The 22,474-nt window shown below is 42.8% G+C and overlaps 1 protein-coding gene across 1 annotated transcript in view; it reads left to right on the top strand.

Annotated features, from left to right (window-relative positions):
* The first annotated feature begins 771 nt into the window (after positions 1 to 771).
* Positions 772 to 22,474, top strand: part of LDLRAP1 (low density lipoprotein receptor adaptor protein 1) — a 255,666-nt gene continuing 233,963 nt past the window's right edge. The window contains exon 1 of the mRNA XM_078682712.1: positions 772 to 964. Coding sequence (XP_078538838.1) covers positions 880 to 964 — 85 coding nt within the window. The 5' untranslated portion in view covers positions 772 to 879. The remainder of the gene's footprint in view (positions 965 to 22,474) is intronic.

The following is a 22,474-nucleotide window of genomic DNA, read 5'->3' as shown; positions in this document are numbered from 1 at the left end:
GCTGCGCATTAGTGTCTAAGTGGAAAACATTGGCAAAACCAATAGATCTGGCATTGCCGCCGCGGTGCAGCGGTTTAGCGCAGTGGGCGGGGCCGCGGCGGCCAACGGATGTGCGCAGCACTACGAAGGTCGTGCGCGCGACGGCCGTTGGCCGTCAGAAGCAGCGAAGCATGAAAATACAGGCATGCACGATTGCTGTTTGCATGGGTTAGCACATTTAAGCCAAACATATTGGCAATGTGTGCTCTCATACTGGCTCTGAGGACCTCTCTGATGGACGTGTGTGAAGTGGTAGCCCCACCACTGTGGCTTGAAGTACTCCGCCCCTCCCACTCCTGCTGAAGTCTGGGCCTGGATGCGCCCCTAGTAGCAATGCTATGTCCCCTGCATGGCTGCTCCAGTCACGTGTTTTACCTGACTGTTCTGCTCCACGTGTTATGATGTGTCCTACAACTGACCGAGTGTAGCGTTTTTTATCTTCAGTGCTTTCTTCTGCCTGCACACGACCAACCTGTGAAGCCCAGCAGTTGCACTGACTCCGCCAGTTCCCTCATGCGCCCCTCGCCCTGCTTTAAGTGGTTCTCTGGTTGCGTCCAGCGCTACTCCCGTACTCGGCAACGCCCTGCCTATGAAAATTACCACCTATGCTACTTTTCGATTTGTCCTGCTCCAGTCCCTGACTCAACTCCGCCCCCTCACTCACCGCGCGGTGTGGAGAGGCGGGAGGCAGGGCCAGCGGTCATGAGACGCGCATATTTACATAAATACCTCCTCCCAGGCCCACCGACGCGAAAAGTCTTCGACTCTGACTGGAAAAGTTTGTGGGAGCTGATAAGTGCTAGCTCCCTGTGCTGAGATCTCGCCTTCCCTGAGAAAGTTATGGACGCCTTGAAGTCTGCGGGCAGGGCTATTATCAGAAGCCCCAGCCTGGCCAAGCAGTCCTGGGGAGGCGGCAAGCACAAGAGTAAGTTTCGGAAGCGTCTTTAAATCTGCAGAACCGCGGGGTTTAATCACTTCTCCCTTTGTGATGGGACGTGTTTACATTCGTAGAGGCTGTTTGTGTACCTCGCTTTTTCGAGTAGGTATGTAGTGCCTACCCCGCGCGCCAGTCTCAGTTCATGCCATTTGCATTCTGGTACCTGTAGTTCTAAAAATTATACCGATACCAAAGCGGAGAAAATCCTGACGAGACCGAGATTTATAACCTAGAAAACAGAAATTGGCTAACTGCTCTCACCTGCCTTCTGACTGCTTAAGCATGACATCACTGCTTTTGTTCTATAATTATTATTTCAATGTTTTGGCGTTTTTGCCTTTCTTTACGGGTCGAAGAGCGTTTTAGAACTCGTGACATTAGAGTAGTTCAACTACTTGCCACATTTGAACTTTTTCCTACTTGACACCGTGCTTTGATAGGCACACTATCAAACGCTAAAGTTTCTATGTTTGCTTTCTCCCTCATTACACCTCAAATACAAATGTCATTTTTTTTTGTTGCAAAATGTTCTCCTATTAAGGCTCCCTTATAAAATATTATGTTCTATATATTAATGTAATGTTTTGTGCCACGTGAAACCCCCTACCAGACCCCACTTAAGCCACTTCACTCTGCATTTTGGGACATGTAGTTTGTCGCAATATTTTTAATCTTTAGTCGCAAAGTGGCAACGTCTTGGTGTAAAACATATGCTGGCAGGTGTCCCATTAAACTGGCCACGTGGCTGCTGTATCTATCATTCGACAAGATGCCTTTAAATCTATTGCTCCTTCATGGAGGTTAGTGAGAAAGTTGTGTATGCAGCTAACGCTAGTAAACAAATTATCCTCGAATTAAATGCAATGACTAACGTTTTCTAACCATAACAAAGACGTTTTTAATGGTGTATAAATGTCAATCGCGTGACACGTTGTGGTAGCTTTAGAGTCCGTTTTTTTTTTTTAAATCAACCAAGCTTTCTGGGACTTTCAATAGCTCCTGTATGCATAGTGCTGTTGCATTAAAAAGCAAAAACTGGCATTTTCATATACATTCAATTAAGGCCCAGTGTACCTGTGACATGTGGGCGACTTATTTCTCAGTGTTTAAGGTCTGATTTGATTGTGTTCTCCGCAGTTTACCCAGCCCCCCGTCTCTGTTATTAAATGTTTTCGCTTCATACACGGCCAGGCATAGCTTTCTTGAAAATCGCCGCCCACCGGGTGTTTTTGGCAGCCCTTTAACTCTCGCAGGAAACGGCTTGTCAGCAAAAGGGCGGAGCCGAGAAAAACAGCTAGAGTCGGAACTCGGAAGCACGCTTCAGCAACAGCGCTGGTTAGGAAAGCAGCACATTTTACACCCACATTTATTCTGAGATACTTAGTTAACACTTGTGAAGTGCCTACAAAGTATAAACTCATCTCGGTCAGGTCCCCGGGAAAGAGAGTGGCAAGACCGTTCTCAATATTTATCTATTCGTTGACTCTTTTGTAGGGCAAACAAATGAAGCTTGTAGACTGCTTAGACTAAAATCTCAACATTGTAGGATGACGAGCTTTAATACACTACAAATAGTGACGCTTCACAAACATAGAAGTAGGACTACAAGTTTACCCAGTGGCACGGAATGACTTACCATGTTTGCTACAAAGTATTATCCCTGTTAATTATTATATATATTTTTAAGGTCAGTAACTAATCGTAATCACAATGGAGAGCACAGTAAACACTGCAAACATTCAAGGAACTGCATCCTTTTCTTGCTGTGCGGACCACTGAAGGCTCTTATCTTTCATCTGCTACGGTTTTTGATCTGAAACTGATTCAAGCAAAACCTATGTTTACGTTCATACTAAAATAATCTCCCTCATAACTTAAGTTTGGTGGTATATAGTTTTTTAAAATGTCATCTTATATAATCAAAGTTTCTGCAGCCGGTCATCAAATTAGCTAGGCAGATGGGATATTCCACACCTACCTGCCCTTGATAGAATTAAACATTGTTGGTTACTAATCTTAGAAAGATTTCACTTCTATGTATGGACCTGAGGCTTTGGATCATACAAGTTCAAAGCTGATCATTAACCAACGAATATTGGTTACTTGCGTTAAGTAGAACTCCTTGAATGTAGAATATGAAGACCAGTCTGTCATGCGCATAATGTCTTTAACCCGTGCTCCCAGGTTAAGCACTTCAGACTTTTATGGTGCCTCTTACAAAATAAGCTACAAAAATTGATGAATTAATTTCTGCCACTTTTAAAGGATCCTCTGTGGCACTTTCATAGGTGCAAAATCGTAACTATACAACGTTTTGGATCCCCTGTGAAGCCCAGGAAGAGAACCTGCCTGATGCAGACGCTCTTTTAGAAATGACATCGGAGACACCCTTTGGAGTAAAACAATATACCTGGTAAATCCAGTGCACATACATCAGATACTCTCTGGCATCACTCCTAATGAAGGAGTAAAGCCAATTTTGCTGAAAGCTGTATGCATGACAGCTCCTCATTGGCTGCCCAAGATAGAAGGGGCACCAGAACTACTAGCAATCTCCATAGTGATAATATGTGGGTTGGGGTGGCATAGAAAATCTGACACCTTAAAGTAACTTTGACACTGAAAGATTGTTCTCCCATCAGGTTATTTGCTAATGGAAGATGGCCAGCCGAAACCGCTAAACAGTCAGGTTTACTGTTCTATATGAGAGACCATCTGCTAATAAGCAAGCTAGACAGGTTGCCACAAAGGTGATATTTGCTGAAATATGAACGAGGTCATGTTCCATGCACTTCAGAGACCATCTGCTCCATGTGAATTTGTTTCTCTGATTTGGAGTCAGAGCTTGCTTTGCTGATGAAGTCAATAATTTTTACTGGAAGTCTTGACATTTGCCAGAGTCTCAGAAACGTTTCCATGCCTCTAACTCCACGTAGTGCTGAAGAACCTTGGATGTGGTTGTCCCACAGGGTCCAGTAAGGTAGCTGGAAAAAAAGGAAGAATTGTTGGAAAGTGAAAGACAATTCTAGGAGGACTGGAAGCCCAAGTGCGTTTCCACAGAGGTGTGATAAGCACTAGATCTACCCTCTGCTTACTAATTGGAAGGCCCGCCCCTTGGTATCATAGCAAAGGAGCAAAAAGCATAGCTCAAATCCATCCACTCCTGAAGAAAGGCATGTGACCCGAAGGCTATTGGTTCTGGCCTCCAACTGTAAGACAAAGGCATGTGAAAACAAATTTGAGATGCAAAGAGATTCACTTTGCACAGTTATCACACAGCCATGCTCCTAATGAATCCTCATAAATGAGGCTTCCACTTGCTAGAGTTCCTGAAGTGGTGCAAATGCCAATTGGCTGTTCATTTTTGTTTACCTTGCGCAACAATAAATACAGAATATCACATTGAAAATGTACATCTGACTCTGGGATTCTTTAACCCAGGAATTTATGGACCTACATTAGGCACAGACCTATCATATACTTGTATCAATTACCAATCTGCTACCTTCACCTTCTTTCCCCGAAGGTGAACTGCTAAGACAGATAAGGCTATAGTATCAAGTCTTTGGCAATCTCTGCTAACCGACAACTCCCCTGCTTATTGCCATAAATGCAGTTGAATAAGTGACCCGATGTAAATTTTGACGAGGATACCACAGCGAACATAAGAGAAGGAACAGATTGTGAAAGATTAAATTAGAAAGTTGGAGACCATTGATGTGAAGTTGCATAACCTTTTCAATGTAATCCGTGTTGGCACGAACATAATTTTTTTAACGTGATTTAAGTCCAATTGTGTATGTAAATTCTTATTCTGCCTACTAACTCTAGTTGGGGAAAGGGAGTGCAATCTTGTAGCTCGTGTAAAGTTGTTGTTGGAAGATTATCACAGTTGATCATTTATAAATTCCACTACTTTATTTATAAATGATTCCCCACAGAGTAGACCCCCTTGCGAATTGCCCATCTTCCTTTGTTATGAGTTTGTAGAGCCTGTGGTCCATTTGCAACAGAATGGACACATTTTAGAATTGATAGTAAAATTAGAATTTCCCAGAAGGCAGATTGCCCTCAGAGTTCAGCCTGCCAAGATATCCGGGTAGACTGGTGTCCCTTCCACTTTAACCTAAAATGCTAGTACTAGGATCTTGGAAAGCAGTCCAGAGAGGTGTGACCGCTTATCTTGCTATGTTTTTCAATGCCGCTCAATACTCTTCTTAGGGTCCTTAATAAACTTTCCTAGTAAATTGATCAATTTATGGTCAATATCTGGTGTCTGAGCAACCTGTTCTTGAATAGGCAGCCTCAAAAGATTATTGATTGTATATGTAGTGGGTTGCTCTGTCGTCCAATCAATTTTTATATGCCTGGATCATACGGTCTGTGCAATAGTTTACTTTTAAAAACACTCTATTTTTCTTAGATCAGCCAAGCAAGAATCTAGCCTTAGACTGATCCTATCTGGCTAGATTGGAATGCTGCTCCTTTAGGATTTTGGCCACTGTACAATAGGATGCCATTCCCTTTAATTTGCAGCTCACTCTGAGCCTATTGCAATTTAGAAAACTCATTAACCTGACTTTTTTAGTTTAATTGTTGAAGACTTCTGTCTTAAGTCTTTGGATCCTCATCTGTTTATCTTTGTTACCTCTCTCTGTCCCGATTGAAATGAGTCTGCCGTGGCATCTTAGCGCTTACTACCCTTGATTTTTGCAGTGGGAGAATAAGAGCAGCCATGGTTTTGGGCCAAATAGCCATGTTTTCACATCCTTTCTGAACAATAGTAAATTGGTTTGGTTTCTGAGGTGGTTGGGCAACGAGTTCCATAATTTAGGGGTCAAGTGACGCAAGCTTCTGCCACCCCATTTCAAGGTTTTAACCCTAGGTACTAAAAGTAGTGAGGCAGATTATCATCCTAGGCTTCTCTTTGGAGTGAGGCACTTGATATGTTGACTAAGTTGGGTAGGTCCCACGCTGTACAAAGTGTTATGCACAATACACATAGATTTGAATTGGATCCTTGCATGGACAGGTGGCCAGCGCAGATCGCGAATGGCTTGACGTATTGGGCAACATTTTGGAATCTTAAGTAGTATACAGGCGGCCACATTCTGTAAAGATTGTAATTTATGTATCACACACTTTTTTGCTCCCAGGTAGTGAGTTGCAGTAATCAATCTTTGGTAATATAAAGGCAGTTATAACAGTTTTTCTGAGGGCAATGGGAATGAAAGGTAAAATCTTGCGTAGGATTTTTAAAGTGTGAAAAGAAGAGGAAGTAATGCTATTGACTTGATTTGATGGTGAAAGATGGTCATCTATGATAATTCCAAGGTTTTTGACCTTTTTTACCGGCTGAGGGCAAAACCTGGCTGTATTAGGCCACCAAGTAGAATTCCAGAGGAAGGTATCTCTTCCATTTTACAGGTGTTCAACTTCAGGCAGTTGTCTTGCATCCAACTGATGATATGGCTCATGCAGGCATTAAAGGTTACTGCCACAGTATCTGGTTTGGAGGATAAGGAAACTACTAATTGCACGTCATCGGCATAACAGATGGCCGTGAAGCCATGGGTTCGTATGAGATTTGCCAACTGTGACACGTATACGTTAAACAGGGTTGAGGAAAGTGTTGATCCCTGGGGAAACCCACCTGGCAACACGTATGGGTGCGATTTGTGGTCTTTCATCAATGTGGATTGTTCTCGATTGGTTAAGTACGACAAGGAAGCAACACAGAATTGATCCTCGGAAAAACTTAAAATCTAAAAAATATTAATAGAAACAGCGAAGACTCAGGAAAGTGGGGAGGAATCAACTGCGGACATTTCTGAATATGACGAGGGAGGAGAGGCAAACAAACCATCTTTGAAAGCAATATTGACCTCAATAAGGAAGTTGCATAAAGATGTCAAAAAGGATACTCAAAAGCATCATTTAGCTATTCAAAAGCTCCAAGGGGCGGTAAATAAGGTGGGCAGCACATGCCTGGCAATCTCTGAAAGGATGGTATCAGTTGAGACACGAACTGACCATTTAGAAAAGGATGTCACTTATCTACAAAAACAAGAAAAAAGGCAAGAAGGTGCTATTCAGGACCTAATGATAAGGCGGAGGAACAGGAAAATAGAGCACGGCGGAACAATCTGCGTTTTCTGGGGCTCCCAGAAGGTGTTGAAGATCACGACCCAAGGGGGTACATAATTAAACTCCTTAAATCATCTATGCCCGAACTGCAAACCTGGGACCTAGAGAAAAGTCCAAAGAGCCCATCGTTTTCCCATGACTCATCCTAAAAAAACACAGAATCAATCTAAATATCCAAGGGCAATGTTGGTACTTTTTGGAAATTTTTTACTTCGGAAAACCATATATGATTTAGCTCGCCCCTCAAGCAAGAAAGAATACAATGGTATTACATATTTTGTAAGACCAGATTTTTCCCACGCAACCGTGGAAAGGAGATGGAGGCTGAGGCAGCTATTTAATCCCTTTGAGCAGATTGGTGCTAAAGTGTACTTACAAAACCCGGCTAGACTGAAAATAATATTCAGAGGATCTACTCGGAGCTTCACTAGCAAAATACAAGCAGAAAATTACCTTAAAGAAATCTCGGAGACTGCAAAAAAACAGACTGGGAATAAGAGCAAGAACTAATTCCTTTCCTATGTGGATCAAATAATAGTTGTCAAAATAAGATTGTTTAGCTTGTGTAAAATGAAGTGAGAACAATAACGATCATTACTTACACGTGAAATAATACACTAAAACTTTTTGCTAGAGGAGTAAAAGAGGAATCCTTGATTTCAAAGACTTTTCTACGTATGTAAATAATGCACTCACGCAGGGCTGGGGGATGGGGAGGGGCACTGAGGCGCTCTGACCATGGGCGCCCACACCTGGGTCAGGTTTGGGGAGGGTGGGGGAGGGGGTAAGGGTCAAGGAGGAAGGGGGGGGAGGGAGGGTTGAGGGGTGGGATTGGAGGGTGGAAAAACGAGAAAAAAGGAAAGTGGTACAATTTTGAACAAAGAATTGTTGAGAAGGACAATAACCTGATTAAAGATTTGAGTGAGATATATCAACAATTAAATGGCAAGCATTAGAATATGCACTATTAACGCGGGAGGACTGGCAAGCATTAGAATATGCACTATTAACACGGGAGGACTGAATGACTGGAGAAATAGGCAGAGACTGGCATTCTTAGTAAGGCATGAAAGGATTGATATCTGTATACAAGAAACCCATCTCCCATGGTCAAAACGCAATCTACTTTCACTGGGTGGCTTTGAGTTAATAGCTTGCTCTACACAGACGTCTACAATCCGAGGTGTAGCTATACTGATTCGAGGTTCCCTAGGTAAAGCAAGGAAAGTGAAGGCGGATAGCAATGGGAGATGGGTAATTACTGACTTAGAACTCGGTTTCTCGCTATGTGTGGTGTACGGCTCCAACCAACATGAGCCTGAAATATTCGACTTTTTAGAATCTGAACTTGTGGGTTGGGCTACACCGTTGATAATAGCTGGGGATTTTAATATTTTGGCTGATTGGGTCGGATCTGAACCACATGCAGGTCGGAAACCCAAGGTCTTTCAATCTACTCGATCTCTTAGGAGCTCTCATGGGTTGCTCGATGTATGGGGGGGGCCAAAAAACCCTTGGATTTTGGATACACATACTTTTCTAATCCTGCCCAAAAACACACGAAATTAGATTACTTCCTGATCTCGTCCTCTGAGTTATCGAAAGTTGACATACTTAAACTTCCTAAAGTGGTGTCTGACCATAACTCATTAATTCTTGCATATAGTGTAGGTCAGAGGGAAAGAAAAAGTAATTCCTGGTCCTTTGAGAAAAAGCTCCTTAGTGATAAAAGATTTATAGATCATCTGAAAAATTGGGTCCCACAATTCTTTGCAGCAAATAGGTACAGTGCGTCTAGAAACACAGTCTGGGAACATTTTAAGGCTGCATTGAGGGGTGAAACTATTAGCTGTTCAGCAAGATTAAGAAAGGAAGATAGAAATAAGATTGAGGGTTTAATGAAAGAGTTATTAAAAGTAGAAGAGCAACATACGACTGATATAATCAAAGGGGTTAATACCACTACAAGTCAGGAAGCTTTACTGACAATCAAAGCCGCACTCCAGAAAGAAGTAACTATGAAAGTCACAGGAGAATACCAATCAAATAGGGTTAAAAGATGAGACCGGTGAGCAGGCAGGGAGAGCACTTGCCCTCAGTTAAGGCAGGAAAAAACAAGAAACACTATTGTATGTATAGAAGAGGATGAGATCAGGTATACAGAGAGTAAGGACATTTTAAGAGTATTCGAGAAATTTTATCAGCAACTGTATGAACATTAAGAACCTACTAAGAAACCAGGGGAAGGAATACGAGATCGGGGCCCACTTTTAGAAGACTCAGTCAAAAAAAAATTGGAAGAAGAAATTACATTATTAGAAGTAACAGTCGCGTTGCGGGAATTGGCCTCAGGTAAAGCTTCAGGTCCCGATGGGATACCTTTTTAAAAGTCTATAAAACAATAGAAACTGAAATCACTCCGCTTCCGGTAGATTTGGTTAATGGGGTTATGTGTACAGGATCAACACCCTCCTCTTGGAAAGAAACAAATATAGCAATCTTCCATAAAAAGGGGAAACCAGCGGAAAAGGCGGGGTCCTACCGACCCATTTCATTAATAAATTCCGATACTAAGCTTTATTCTAAAATTTTGGCAAAGAGGTTGGGCAGGGTCATTGGCGGTCTAGTATCCCCATGGCAGCATGGGTTTGTCCCCGGTCGGGGTACAACGGATCATACTTGTAGGGCAATATCTTTGTTTGATGCCCAGGCTGCCGTGGGGCGGGGGGTCGCTATGATCCTGCTCGACGCAGAGAAGGCGTTTGATCGTGTGGACTGGAGCTTTCTCTGGGCTATCTTAGAGGCGAGGGGATTTGGTCCCAATATTATAGGGGCCCTTAAAGCCATGTATGTAGAACCAACAGCTAAGGTAACAGCAATGGGCGAGAAATCAGGGGTTCTACATATAAAAAGAGGGACTCGGCAAGGCTGTCCCTGTTCCCCTATTCTATTCGTGCTGTATATTGACCCCCTTATACAGTGTATTCTTGACTGCCCAGAGATAGCTCCAGTGATATGCAATGGTTATTCAAGTAAAATACTGGCCTACGCTGACGATCTTGCAGTGTTAACAAATAATCCACAACAAACTCTGCCTATTCTAATTCAGATGGCTACATTGTTTGGGGAAGAGTCAGGCTATCTTCTAAATGAAACAAAAACGCAGGTTATTTGCTCTAAAAATATAGCCAAAACTGACTATAGATTCGTCGACTCTGCCTTATATTTAGGGGTTAAAATTAATGCCAATGTTGAGAAAATTGTAAGTGAGAATTATCTGCCACTTATTAAGGATATTGAGAAGGAATTAAAAAGAATAGATGTGTTACACCTCATTAATAGGAAGGGTAAATGCAGTTAAAATGTCTATATTCCCTAGAGTTCTCTACTTATTTCGGGCCAACCCTTTAGCAATAGAGGACAGGATTATGAAACATCTTGAATCTGTTTATCAGATTTGTATGGCAATATGGCAGGGTAAGGCGATCTACAAACTTAATGGCACTGCCCAGAGAAAGGGGTGGGATGGACTTGCCGAATCTAAAGTTATATCATTGGGCCTGCTTGCTAACCCAAATGACTACTCTATTTCAATCTACATCTGTACCTGATATAACACCTGGGTTTGTAGATCAACAATGTCCGCCCCAGGTATATAGGATGTTATTGGGTGAAAAGACTATAAATGTATTTCAGTGTGAATTGGAACGAAGCTTCTATAAAAAAACAAGATTGAAAACACTGATTGGCGCATGGAAGGTTTGGAAAGCCATTATGAAAATGTTTAATATCCCGAAAATCAATTCCTTTCTGCAACTGTATAACTCCTCTCTCTTTCCTCAACTAAAAAAATGATAATAATTTTCTGATGTGGAAAAGGCTGGGGCTTAGATCTTTGGGAGATTTAATGGAAGAAGGTGAAATTCTGGGGTTCGAAATGCTCCAGGAAAGATTTGGTATTCCAGACAGTCAATGGCTGGTTTATGGTCAAGTTACCAGGGCAATTAAGGCAGTCAGGCCACAGATTTCACATACAGCGGATTTTCCACTGATTGAGTTATTAAATAGAGGTTGTAGGAAGATTAAGATTTTATATAATTGCTTATTGGACCAAATCCCGGATGATATTGAGAAGGTGGAGTCTAACTGGGCGACAAAATTAGGAGATTCAGACGTCGATCTGGATCTTGCTCTTGTATTGAATAAAAAAATATTCCGGGCATCAAAGCTTCGCGCACAACACTATAAGGCTATTTTTAATCTTTACCATACACCCGCAAAGATATTCGCCTGGGGTCTAAGCGAGAATAACTGTCCCAGATGTAATGAAAGTCAGGCTGACATACATATGTTTTCTTCCTGCAAACAGTTGGAAAATGTTAAAGAAATTTATGGAGGGGCTGCTAGGTCAGTCCATCGACCTACCCCCTACTTTAATTTTACTGGGTACAGACTCTAAGTTGTGTTTAGGCGAGGCTGAAAGATCTAATGTTTTTATCTGTTGCTGTACTTAGAATTTTAATTTCTGCGGCGTGGAAAGATACGAACCCCCATCCTTTCAGATGTGGCTCTCGAGATTTCTAGGAATTCATAACATAGAATCCTGCCTCTATGAATATAAAGGCATGAGGCAGCGTAAGGAGGGTATTCGCCTATGGGCTCCTCTAACTAATTGGAGAATAGATAGAAATGGATAAAAATTTTGTTCGTCTCCAATTAATTGAAACTGATTTCTAACCCTATTTATCTATTTATTTTTCTCGTTCCCGCTAACAAGATGTAATTAAAAATGTATGTAAATATATCAAATATTTATCAAATTCTTATGTATGTAATAATTGTTGAAATTTGTCCATCTATGTACCATCTTTATCAAAAATAAAAAAAGGGTTAAGTACGACTGAAGAATGTCTGAGGCTTTGTCTACGATCCCTATTTCGGCCAGTCATTGGATAAGTATGTGGTGGTCGACCGTATCAAGCGGACGACCAGTCCATTAGAATCAGCATGGCTTCCCTTCCCCACCCTCCCCCTGGTCAAGTTGGACACGTATGTCCTCTATAGCGGTGGTCAATGCTGATTCAGTGCTGTGCCTCGGTCGAAAACCGTGTTGGAATCGGTCAAGTATATTGTTGATCTCTATGAATGATAGCCGTTCTTCATTTAGGGCTTTTTGCAAGATTTTTGATGGAAATGGTAGGCAGGTAATGGGACGATAATTGCTCCTCTCGTTTGGGTCAAGAGTTGGTTTTTGTGAGGATGGGTTTAACCAGGGATTTCTTCCAAGTGGCAGCAAAGTTTCCTGAGTCAAGGATTTTATTAAGAAGATGTGTTGGGTAGTTAGTGATTATGTTTGGGGCTAGGTGGAAAACTGTGGCAGGGCAAGGATCAAGAGGGGATCCTGACATATTTGACAGTGTAATCTTCTCAACTCTATCCGATGTGAGGGGGCTAAATTCTTGTAAGCAGGCTTGCGTATTGTCCCTGTCCTTATTGGGCTCATCTGACCCGACTCTCTTTGAGAACTCTTTGTAGACCTTGACCACTTTGTCGTGAAAACTCTGCTAGTTAGTCACAGAACGGCCTTGTAGGACAGAACTGCTTGCCATTTCCGAAATTGGCTAGGTTAGAAACTGTCTTAAAATGTTTTCTGGCTGTATTTTTGGAGGCCATAATTTTCTTGGTGGAGAAACAGGATTTTGCAGAGATTATAGCTTCTTTGTACTTTTAGTCCCTCATTGCACTGTTTGTTGTTTTTTTTTTTTCCTCCCTGTTTTAGAGTATCACTTACTCCAGTTCCGTTCTTTAGCTCTGCAGATTTTCTTTAAATCTTTTATCTCCCCAGTGCACCAGGGGGAGGATGATGACCTTTTCCCAATGAGTGTATGTCTTTCAGGGGCTAGTTTAGTTACTGCTGAGTCAATCCAGCAGCTGAAATTTAATGCTGCTCGATCAGGATCGATGTCGATGAGGGGACTGATCGTAAAGTATCTTCCAGATTGGACTATTTATAGTCCTCCAAGGGCGTAATATGCCTGTCCTCATATTGTTCTGGGCTTTAATGGGAGGACCGTTTCTGAGTACTTCGAAAAAGACAGCACTGTGATCTGTTCAGGACATTGGTAGTATGTTGGTAAATTTGATCTGTGTGTAGTTGGTGAAGATAACATCCAAAGTAGGTTTTCCATTGTGGGTGGGCTGAGTGACAATTTGCTTTAAGTCTAGGCCATTTAGACTGTCTATTAAGATATTTGTGTCTGTACTACCAGTGGATTCTAAATGGAAATTAAAGTCCCCCAAAATGGTGAAATTGGAGTATTCCATACAAGACTCCATGACTGGAAGTAAGGATTTGTCCACTCTAGGATATCCTTTCAGGGATGAAGTTATGGTGCATAAATCATAACCTATTCCGCTGTACTTGCCACTGCCAAAAAGAGTGTTTATTGGAAGAGGAGAACCTTCCGTTGACTTATAAGGCTGCTCTTGCATCCGCTAAAGCTCCCGACCAGGTTCTCATATATGAAAAAACACCTCTGTCAATTGAGGGGGGGCTAATCAGGAGGGGGCGTGCACCCAGCCTGAAGGTGCCTCAGCAGTTGAGGAAGGCTGATTTGAGGGCAGGCAGGATAAATATGCTAATCGAAGGATGGGTCGATGAGGTTGACCAATCCTTCAGTGAGTAGTCCAGGGAAAGGGTAGCTGACGCGGAGAGAAGAACCAGTCTGGGGTGGCAGGGGCACATTTGCATAGTCAAGCACATTAATGGAAAGAAACGCAATTAATAAAGACCGAGAATAAAAGTCAATACTTAACGCGGCCACTGCTGCTATGGCAAGAAAAAGGCGGTTCCTTGAATGTTAGCCGCGTTTATTGAGGATTTTTCAATGTGATGCCCATAAATTGTGGGGCTTGCAGTGGCCTATGTTTTATTTAGTGTTTTAAAATTTTTCTCCATTTCAGATATCGTAAAGCAATAATATATTTATTTTGCAGATTAATGAAAATCACGTAAAATTACGTAAAAGATCTGGGTAAGAAAACATTTAAAAGTAAAACAAAAGTGAATATGCTTACAATTTCATTCCTGTACAAAAAAAAAAATGCAGTAGTCTCAGCGGAGCTATAGTCCAAGCGCTCTGTGGATTTTGTCAGAATTATTATTTTTTTAATTTAGCAATGAGAAGGAATTGACGCACAGTTCAATTGGCGGCAGCCAAGATCCTCACTTCAAGGTTCCCTGCCCTCAGACTGCTATTGTCTTTCGGGGGTGGCTGAATTGATGGAAGCAAAGTGTTCAGTTGTAGAAGGAACTTGGCAGCCCTGCAGGAAAGCTGAATTTATTTGCTGGGTGTCTATCTTGATTTGCCGTATTCTAGAAGCGATTAATTATAGTGAGGTGCCAGTGAGAGTGCTGATGGATCTTACTCTTAAAGGTGCTCGCTGAGGCTTGTGCTATGGCTTCCTTTGACATGGAGACCAGCTCTCCCCATCACCAAAAATGATCCCTGCAGGAAGGAGTCCAGTATCGAATGTTCAGTGACATATCTCCCCTCCTCGACCAGAGGGTCCTGTTCATTTATCTGGATGTAAACAATCAAATGGGCAAGAAGTATAATCTCTACCCTCACCACCAGACACTACCCATGAGTTAGTGATAGAAGAATGAAGGGACAGTTTTCATTTTTAGGTCTCGCATGCGCTGCACAGGCAAAAAGACCTTTGGCTGTTGCTTTGGCAACACGTGCCTGTCTGGCGATTCACTTGCGGGAGCGAGCGCTGCCTTATGGTAGCAATTATCGCTCTTAATTAAAAAAGGGACCCCCTGAGTCTGGATATAGTTACTAGGACAGGGCAACAATAGTATTAATAATGATATTTTTCCTAGGCCACAGAACCTGTCTGAAATCAGGTTACAATTACAAAAGGATAAGTAGCTACCTCAAAATATATTTGACAAACCATACAGTTAAAGTATGAAACTTATTATTTTATTAAACCGAAGAGAACACAAAGTATACACAAATGATTAAACAAGGAGAGGGCAATATTAAAAGATTACAGCTTTGTCCATTTACAACATGATTTATAAAACAAATTCTTGGTAAAAAGACATAATCATACATAACTAAAAGATTTTTTTTTTTAAACCAAAAAAAACAAGATATTCAACAATGTCCATGTAAATGGTGACAATCCACGCGCGTTTCGGCGAAAAGTCGCCTTCTTCAGGAGAGCACCAAGAAAAATATCATTATTACTATAGCAATTATCACTCTTGCAAGGTAATAGTGCAGACACCCTGCCGCGCTCGTTCTTTGTGCCACCTACTCGCCAGTCGTGGGTGCAGGACTCTGCCTCCAGACCCAGTTCCCATAATCTTCCTGTGACTTCCCTAACATCTCCTGCTTGCTGCTTCGGAAACATTTGTTGGTAATTGTTTGACTTTAAGCGCTTTTATTTATTTTTGAACTGCAGCGCTCCAACTTTAAATTTTTAAAGAGCTAGTGCTGCACGTTTAACACACACCCCCTTATATCTACATGGCACGATTGGGTTTGCCTTTGATATATCATTGTGTAGAGTTCTAAATATCTTCCCACAGTGTTGCAGATGTTAAACCTGCAGCCGTGTGTGATTAGCACTCCCTGTGTTTGTATCATTCCCCTCATGTGTTTTGCGCCGATTTATAACTTGCATTCCTTCCGAGAAAGCAAGTGGCTCCAGAGAGTCTAGTTGGGACAGGAAAGGGCTGAATAGACCGTGGAGTATTGGGGAAGGGGGAGGAGCTTTCCTTGCACCTCAAAGGGCCTGGTCGGCCTCTGACAATGCATTCTCCATTTCCTGGCAGGAAGTCTCACCAGAGAAGGCTGAACCGGTTCTGGCTGAGCACAGACACCCTCTGCCTTAGAGATCAAAGGATTTTGGATGGAAATATAGGGGCCCAGACCCCTGAACTTTACAACTGTTTTGGACCAAGAAGACTGCCAAGACGAAGAGCCGGAGAAGCTGTGAGGAGGAACCAGTGCTTTGCTGTGTTGGCCTGCAGTGACTGCTTCTGTCTTGGGCAGTGAATGGACTGGACTGAACTTTCTGCAATCTACCTTTGTGAGTTTCTCCAAGGGCTTGAGGTAGAGCTTTCCCGTGTGTTTTGTGCCGCAACAGAAGAAAAGCAACCTGATAACTTCTACGACACCACTTCCGACTCAGTGTCCTGAAGGCAACGCCGCACCGGGACCCTGGTCTCAACAATGCCTTTTGATGCCGCTGTGACCTGTGGGCACCGTACTGCCTTATTTCACGATGACACCTTGGTATCCCCAATGCCACACCACGCAAAAATCTGACGCTGCTTGCACCGTGGTTCGAGGACACCGCTCGTAAAGTTACACGACGCACCGCAGCCTTGGTCTGCTGGTGCCATCGACTCCAGTTCGTCAGCCGACCACAGCGCTTCAACGACTACGACGCTGCTTGCACCTTGACCTGCCAGCACCATGACTAGCACCGCATTCATCTCGCACCGCGACCCTGGCATCTATGACGTCTCCATCGGACGCGGCCACCGATTCGCTGCTCTCACCTTGACTGAAGGACGCTGCACTTCGCACCGCAGCATCCTAGGCCTGCCGACGCCAGCGCTCCTGACTTCAACAGAGAGGAGATATATCTACACCGTGTGTGACTTCGCAGGCCTGACTACGCCTGCAGACGCCGTGCTTTCGGAAGCTCAACGAGAAGTCGCCGTTGCCCTGCATTTCTAAAAGGTACTGTTTGCGGGTCTTCCAGACGCCATAGCTGGCCCGCAACGCCGTGGTCAGCCAGAGCTGTTTGCATTTATTTGCTCATGACGCCGTGATAGCCCCCATGGAGCTATCGACATCGAGGAACTATTTTCTTTCAAGCATATATTGATAACCGAAGATTTTTAAGTACTGGATTGTGTTTTTTTTTATCGTTTTTGGTCTTGTCGTAAGTATATAAAAATATTGGATATTTTTCTAAACTGGTGTGGCGTCCTTTTTGTAGTGCTTACACTATTACTGTTTATGTGCAAATGCTTTACATACTGCTTCTAAGATAAGCCTGACTGCTGTGTAACTCCCTTATCCTGACTAGAGTGGTGGTTTCTGATCGACTGTGGCACAGGCCCTAGCCGACCAAAAATCAATTTCTACCAGCTATCCTGACTGATTGTTTTGGCCCAGTTGCCACGCTAATCAAGCGTTTGCCTGACTAAACAGGGTGCTGAGCTACCACAACACTAAGGTTTCATATAGAACCTTTGGAGATTTTGAATGGACATATTGGAATTTGACTTAATTGACCAGCCGGGTCAGAAATACCTTTTTAGCTGTGCTACGTTATGGACTACAGGCACCACAGAGTAAAGTTCCACTGTTATGTGCATGCTTAACACCTTGCACTGGTAGCCTGTGTCGCTCCCACAAATCCAGTAGTACTGCTGCATGCGAGTGAGCCTGAATAGTGAAGCCAGTGGGTTGGTATAGCACAAGATTGAGGACCACTTTCCAAGAGAATGGATGTGTATTTCCTACATTATCGTGGGTGGAGACTGGCAATGGGGCTACCATTAGAAATTTAATGAGGACATTTGTTAGCAAGGAGCTGCTGAGTAGCTTTTACTGAGCACTGCCATTGGGTGGATGGCAGGGGCGAGGGGTGGATGGCGGCTTCTGGTGTGATTGGTGAGGAAGTTTCTTGGTCAGGCCTACCCTTTTATTTATCCCTGATTGGTGCTTCAGAGAGGCTGACTGGCATGTGCAGTAACTTCACCTTTCATTGGGGCCTGTATTGTGGGTGCTCCAGTCTGGGGATTACCCCAGTGCCACCTGCTCCAAGAAGCATCCCTTTTCATAAAGGGTGTCTGGAGAGCAGCTTCAGAAGGCCATTGAAAAGGAAAATCACTGTAAACAGTTTGAAGTTTGAGGCAGTGGCTTGTTGTAGGGTAACTTTAAAAATGAAGACCAAGACCCTCTTCTTTGGCAATTTAAAAACCGCTTGTTCCTGCCGTGAATGTGAGAGGGGCAAGTCTGTACCGGTGAACAGCTGGTCTCATTCTGCTGCCTCTCAGTCCGCTTTTTATATGGAGTTGAACAATGGGGTTCCAAAGGTTCAGAAAATAGATTACTAGACAGTTACACATTGGTACACATCAATAATAAGAAGTTACCTGCGCTTAACACCATTCTCTATACATACTTTATTGCAAGTCTAACAAACTAATTCAGATTTTAAATGCATGCGCATTTTGGGTTGAATGCATGTTTGTTGGTATGTGTGCTTTATCACTGTGCCCCTAAGACTTATCATAGTATGTGTTATTGGCTAATTCAGTCTCCTGCGCCTATTGTACAATCAGTTTCCAATCTATTTGAAAACAGAGTACATGCCGATTTGTCTGTGTGCGACGGCCATAAATTTGGTAAACACAAGTGCATGACCTTACAGGTCATGCACTCTGTTTAAAAAGTAAACTCTTTACCTCTACCTCATCAGCACGAGCTTCTGGTCTGCACTTTTCTTTTTCCACATGTAACTGTGATGTTCTCTAATGATTGCTGTTGTGCTATATTTTCACATTTCCCAAATTGGGCTCCATTTTTGTCTAGAAGTTCTGTTAAAAAAAGGGATCCAAACCATTTTACTTCCAGCACCTTGAAGATCATGGAAGGGAGTACTCCGCAGTGTACTGGTGTGTGACCAGGGCTGCTGTCTGCCTGACCCCTTGCTTCCTAGAAGTGAGGAGGCTTCAACTGAAATCTGCACTTTCTGCAAGTGTAGCTGTGAGACTGCTTGAGTGCCTAGAAGCCTGCCTGATTAGAGGGAACCAGATTCCCTGGCCCTGTACGTAGAGAATCTGTCCAGGAGTAGATGCCCTACATGTTCCTGGAGCTGTGGGACATTTAGAGGATGTGGAGTACCTGTGAGTGAGCTTGAGGTGACCTGTGCTAAAGAGTCTCCACCAGGTTCCTGGTGGAAACTGCTTTAAGCATCTGCCGGCCTTGTCCCTGGAGTGTTGCCATAGAACCGATCTGGGCAGCATCTACTATAGTGACTGGCATAGACTGGTCATGGACTTGCACCGGCTTCATGGTTTACCAGAGCCCAGGCTGCATCTTCGCTCCAAGTTCCAGGGCTGCAGCACCGTGCTGTTGGAGCCAGGCAGCTGCGCACCAGACAAGCCGCCACTGAGGCCTCTTGCCATACGCCTGACTAGAGGAAGGAATACAGTGCTGACAGACATGCTTTGGGGCGCATCATAAACTATTGCTTTAATCACTGTGCAGCCAGTAGTAGGAGGCTCAAAAGGAAGTGAGCTTTGTACACGTTTGACTTGTGGAGGGCATTGGAGATTGACCCCTGCCTGATTCATGCATTTTCCATAACTACTTGGGATGGAACGCTCCTCTGAAGACACTGGGGTGGGGGTTGGGGGGGGGGACTGGGATGCGCTAAGGTGATAGTTAGCAAGAGGATGCTGAGCAGATGGAGTGCCTTCAGGGAGAAGTGACCACTAGATAATTGACGTTTCTGGAGTTGAGCTTTGTAGTATTTACTAGTCTATGATGAAAAATGTAGTTCTTTTTCCCAAAAAGCAAAAGCCGGGCTGAACTTTAAGTCATTGTTTGAGTTCTGAGCTGGTGTACTGCACACTACCCATCTGGGAAGGGAAGCCCGTGACTTTGCACCCTGAGAGTCTAGTACAGAAGGGTTTATACTTTGCCCAGTATCTGGAGCTGTAGTAGGACAGGCTCCAGGACATCAGTGGCAAATGCCCTCAACCACCACAGTTGGGGCCCAGTAACCCTTGGCTGCCCTATGCCCTACTGCAGGGGTCTGACTAGTGCACCATGAGGGAAGGTGGGATCTGATATTAAGAACACTTACCGCAATGACCAGACCGTATTTTGCTATAAGACTATGCGACTCTCCCAGATAACTCATTCAGAGGTTGATATGCATATATTTGAAGTCCATGGGAGTTATTCTGTATTTTGAATTGTCTCCAAGTCCTACAATGGAGAAGGCCTAGCACAAAAATCTAGAAATGTTATCTCCTTCGATGCCACGACATTCAATGAGTAAACCACCCCCCACTGTTACACCTTAACGTAGAAATCGGCCAATGGCAGAATTTGCCTTTTGGTAAATGGGCTTAGTTAGTTGCTTAAATAGATATAGCAATAATGAATGAATGAATGAATGAATGAATGAATCTTTAGTTAATTAAAACCATAAGTCTGCAGAGGAAAATATGCTGTACACATTAACCTTGTTAACCATTAATAAAATGTACTGCTTTTGATAACCACATATCAAGACCGTATTAGCACCAATGTATATGCATGTTAGACTTATTGGTTTTCCGCTGAAGAACCAGTTACAAATAGATAAAACAATATTAAACAGTATATCCGATTTCATCTCTTTAGTAAAATACCAGTTAAAAATTAATTTTTCATATTAAAGTAAAAACTTTACCAGTCTACAATTAAGCTGCGGGTCATGTGGATCAAGACACTTTAATATAGCCGATCTCTGGGTGCTTATGCCCCATCTTTAAAAGGATTTTTAATTGTGCCCGAACCCCTACGAAATCCAGAATGATTTATGGGGATTGTTAGTTTCCGACCAATGTACCAAGTCTCTGAGAACTAGAGAGGCATAGTATTTAGCCTCTGAGTCCATTAGCGAGAAGTCTATAATTTGTTGGTTAATCCAGATTGCCTCCTTTATACACAGGGTTGATTATGGTGCCTCTCCAGGTTTTAGATAAAATACCTGAGCTGCTTACCTCGTTGTATAAATGTGTCAAAAGGCGTAGCCCAAAAATCCGGGTCCAATTTAAATTTGCCTGTGGTATGCCGATTGGTCCTGGAGCACTATCCATTCTTATTTTAAGAACATCTTTTGTAAATTGTGAAATGGAGTTTTCAATCGTGCTGTTTACAGTTGCTTTTACATCACAATATTCCTGAGGTCCTGCCAGCGATATGAGGTAATTTAATATGTTCAGTTTGACAATGTAAAATCAGATGGTTAGTGTCCCTTGGCAGTAGTTCTAAAAATGCGTTTTCATCCTTTACTGGGCGATATTTAATGATGTTTTTAGCTTCGTTCCGCTTTATATCCATTTTCCCGAAGGTGCATATTAAATGTTGCATCCAGACATGCTCTGAGTGGCAAGGAGCATTAATTATTTTTTGGGGTCTCGTGAGACAACCTGTTCCCAGAATGCTTTTGCATTTGACTGATTTGCATTAAAAAGCAGCTTAGATGCTGACTCTGGGAGGCTGGGACAGCCTCTGATTCTGGACTGCTGTATTTATATTCATATTTGTATCTTTGTATTGATGAAAATGCAAATTAAAGTTTAAAAAAAAAAAAAAAAAGCAGATTGGACCAGAATCTGTTTGCATCTTTCTGTTATCCCAAATTTCCTTTTTAATAGTTTTTTTGTTTTTTTTTAAGTTTAAATTTTTTTTTCCAGGAACTATTAGAGTTGTTTCCTTTGTAGATTTTACCAATGCTCTCAGTTCTTTCCTTGTCTTCCAAGCTTTATTCCCCATACATTTAAGAGGCATCTGCATCGCTTTTATGGCACAATTTCTTGTATGAACCTCATTTAGCATGTTTCTTTGGAAAGTTTACCAATGGGCTATCCAAGACCCTTCCCTGGGATAGTGTCACCAACTCCTTTGCTTTGACAACTATATCAGGTAGTGTATCAGTCGTCCATCTTGTACGCTTCAGATTAATTGTTGATATTTCTCCTACTGACGGCAGGGCTTCCATAAGCCTTGGTGGGGAAATTAATATTTCGAGGCGCTGCATGAATGTTCGCTTTTGATGGTATATTTAATGGAAAAGTCCTGTACTAATGCGAGCAGTGGCAGGGTGATTAATTTGTAGTCTATAGTGGACTGTGTCTTGACCCCATAGTATGTAAGGTTTGGAGGAGTATCACTGAGTTCTTCCATTAATTACTCTTACCAAGGTGTTATAGATTTGTCACTAAATTCTGCCCTTGCCGATCGATTCGCCTAAGGTGTGGTGCAGCTTGCGTCTTCACAGCCCAGATTTCAATTTCCGCATCAAAGTGACCATCTTCTTCTGGTGTAAATATTAAGTTAGAATTGAAATCACCTGTAATGATCTAGCAATAATGGATTTTTTTGTGCTGCAGAACATGCCAGGTCTTTTTAGGTTTCGCCCTGGGTGTTGCAACTGCATAGCAGTTGCTCCGCACACGGCGAAATCTCTTGATCCTACATATGGGCTTTGGTTCCGCCTCTGTCTCCCATTGGCTAGCTCCATAAATGGAGG

This window comes from Lissotriton helveticus, chromosome 3_1 (genome assembly GCF_964261635.1).
Source record: "Lissotriton helveticus chromosome 3_1, aLisHel1.1, whole genome shotgun sequence".
NCBI lineage: Eukaryota > Metazoa > Chordata > Amphibia > Caudata > Salamandridae > Lissotriton > Lissotriton helveticus.
The sequence above is the reverse complement of the archived record's forward strand: the minus strand, read 5'-3'. Positions and strand labels throughout refer to the sequence as shown.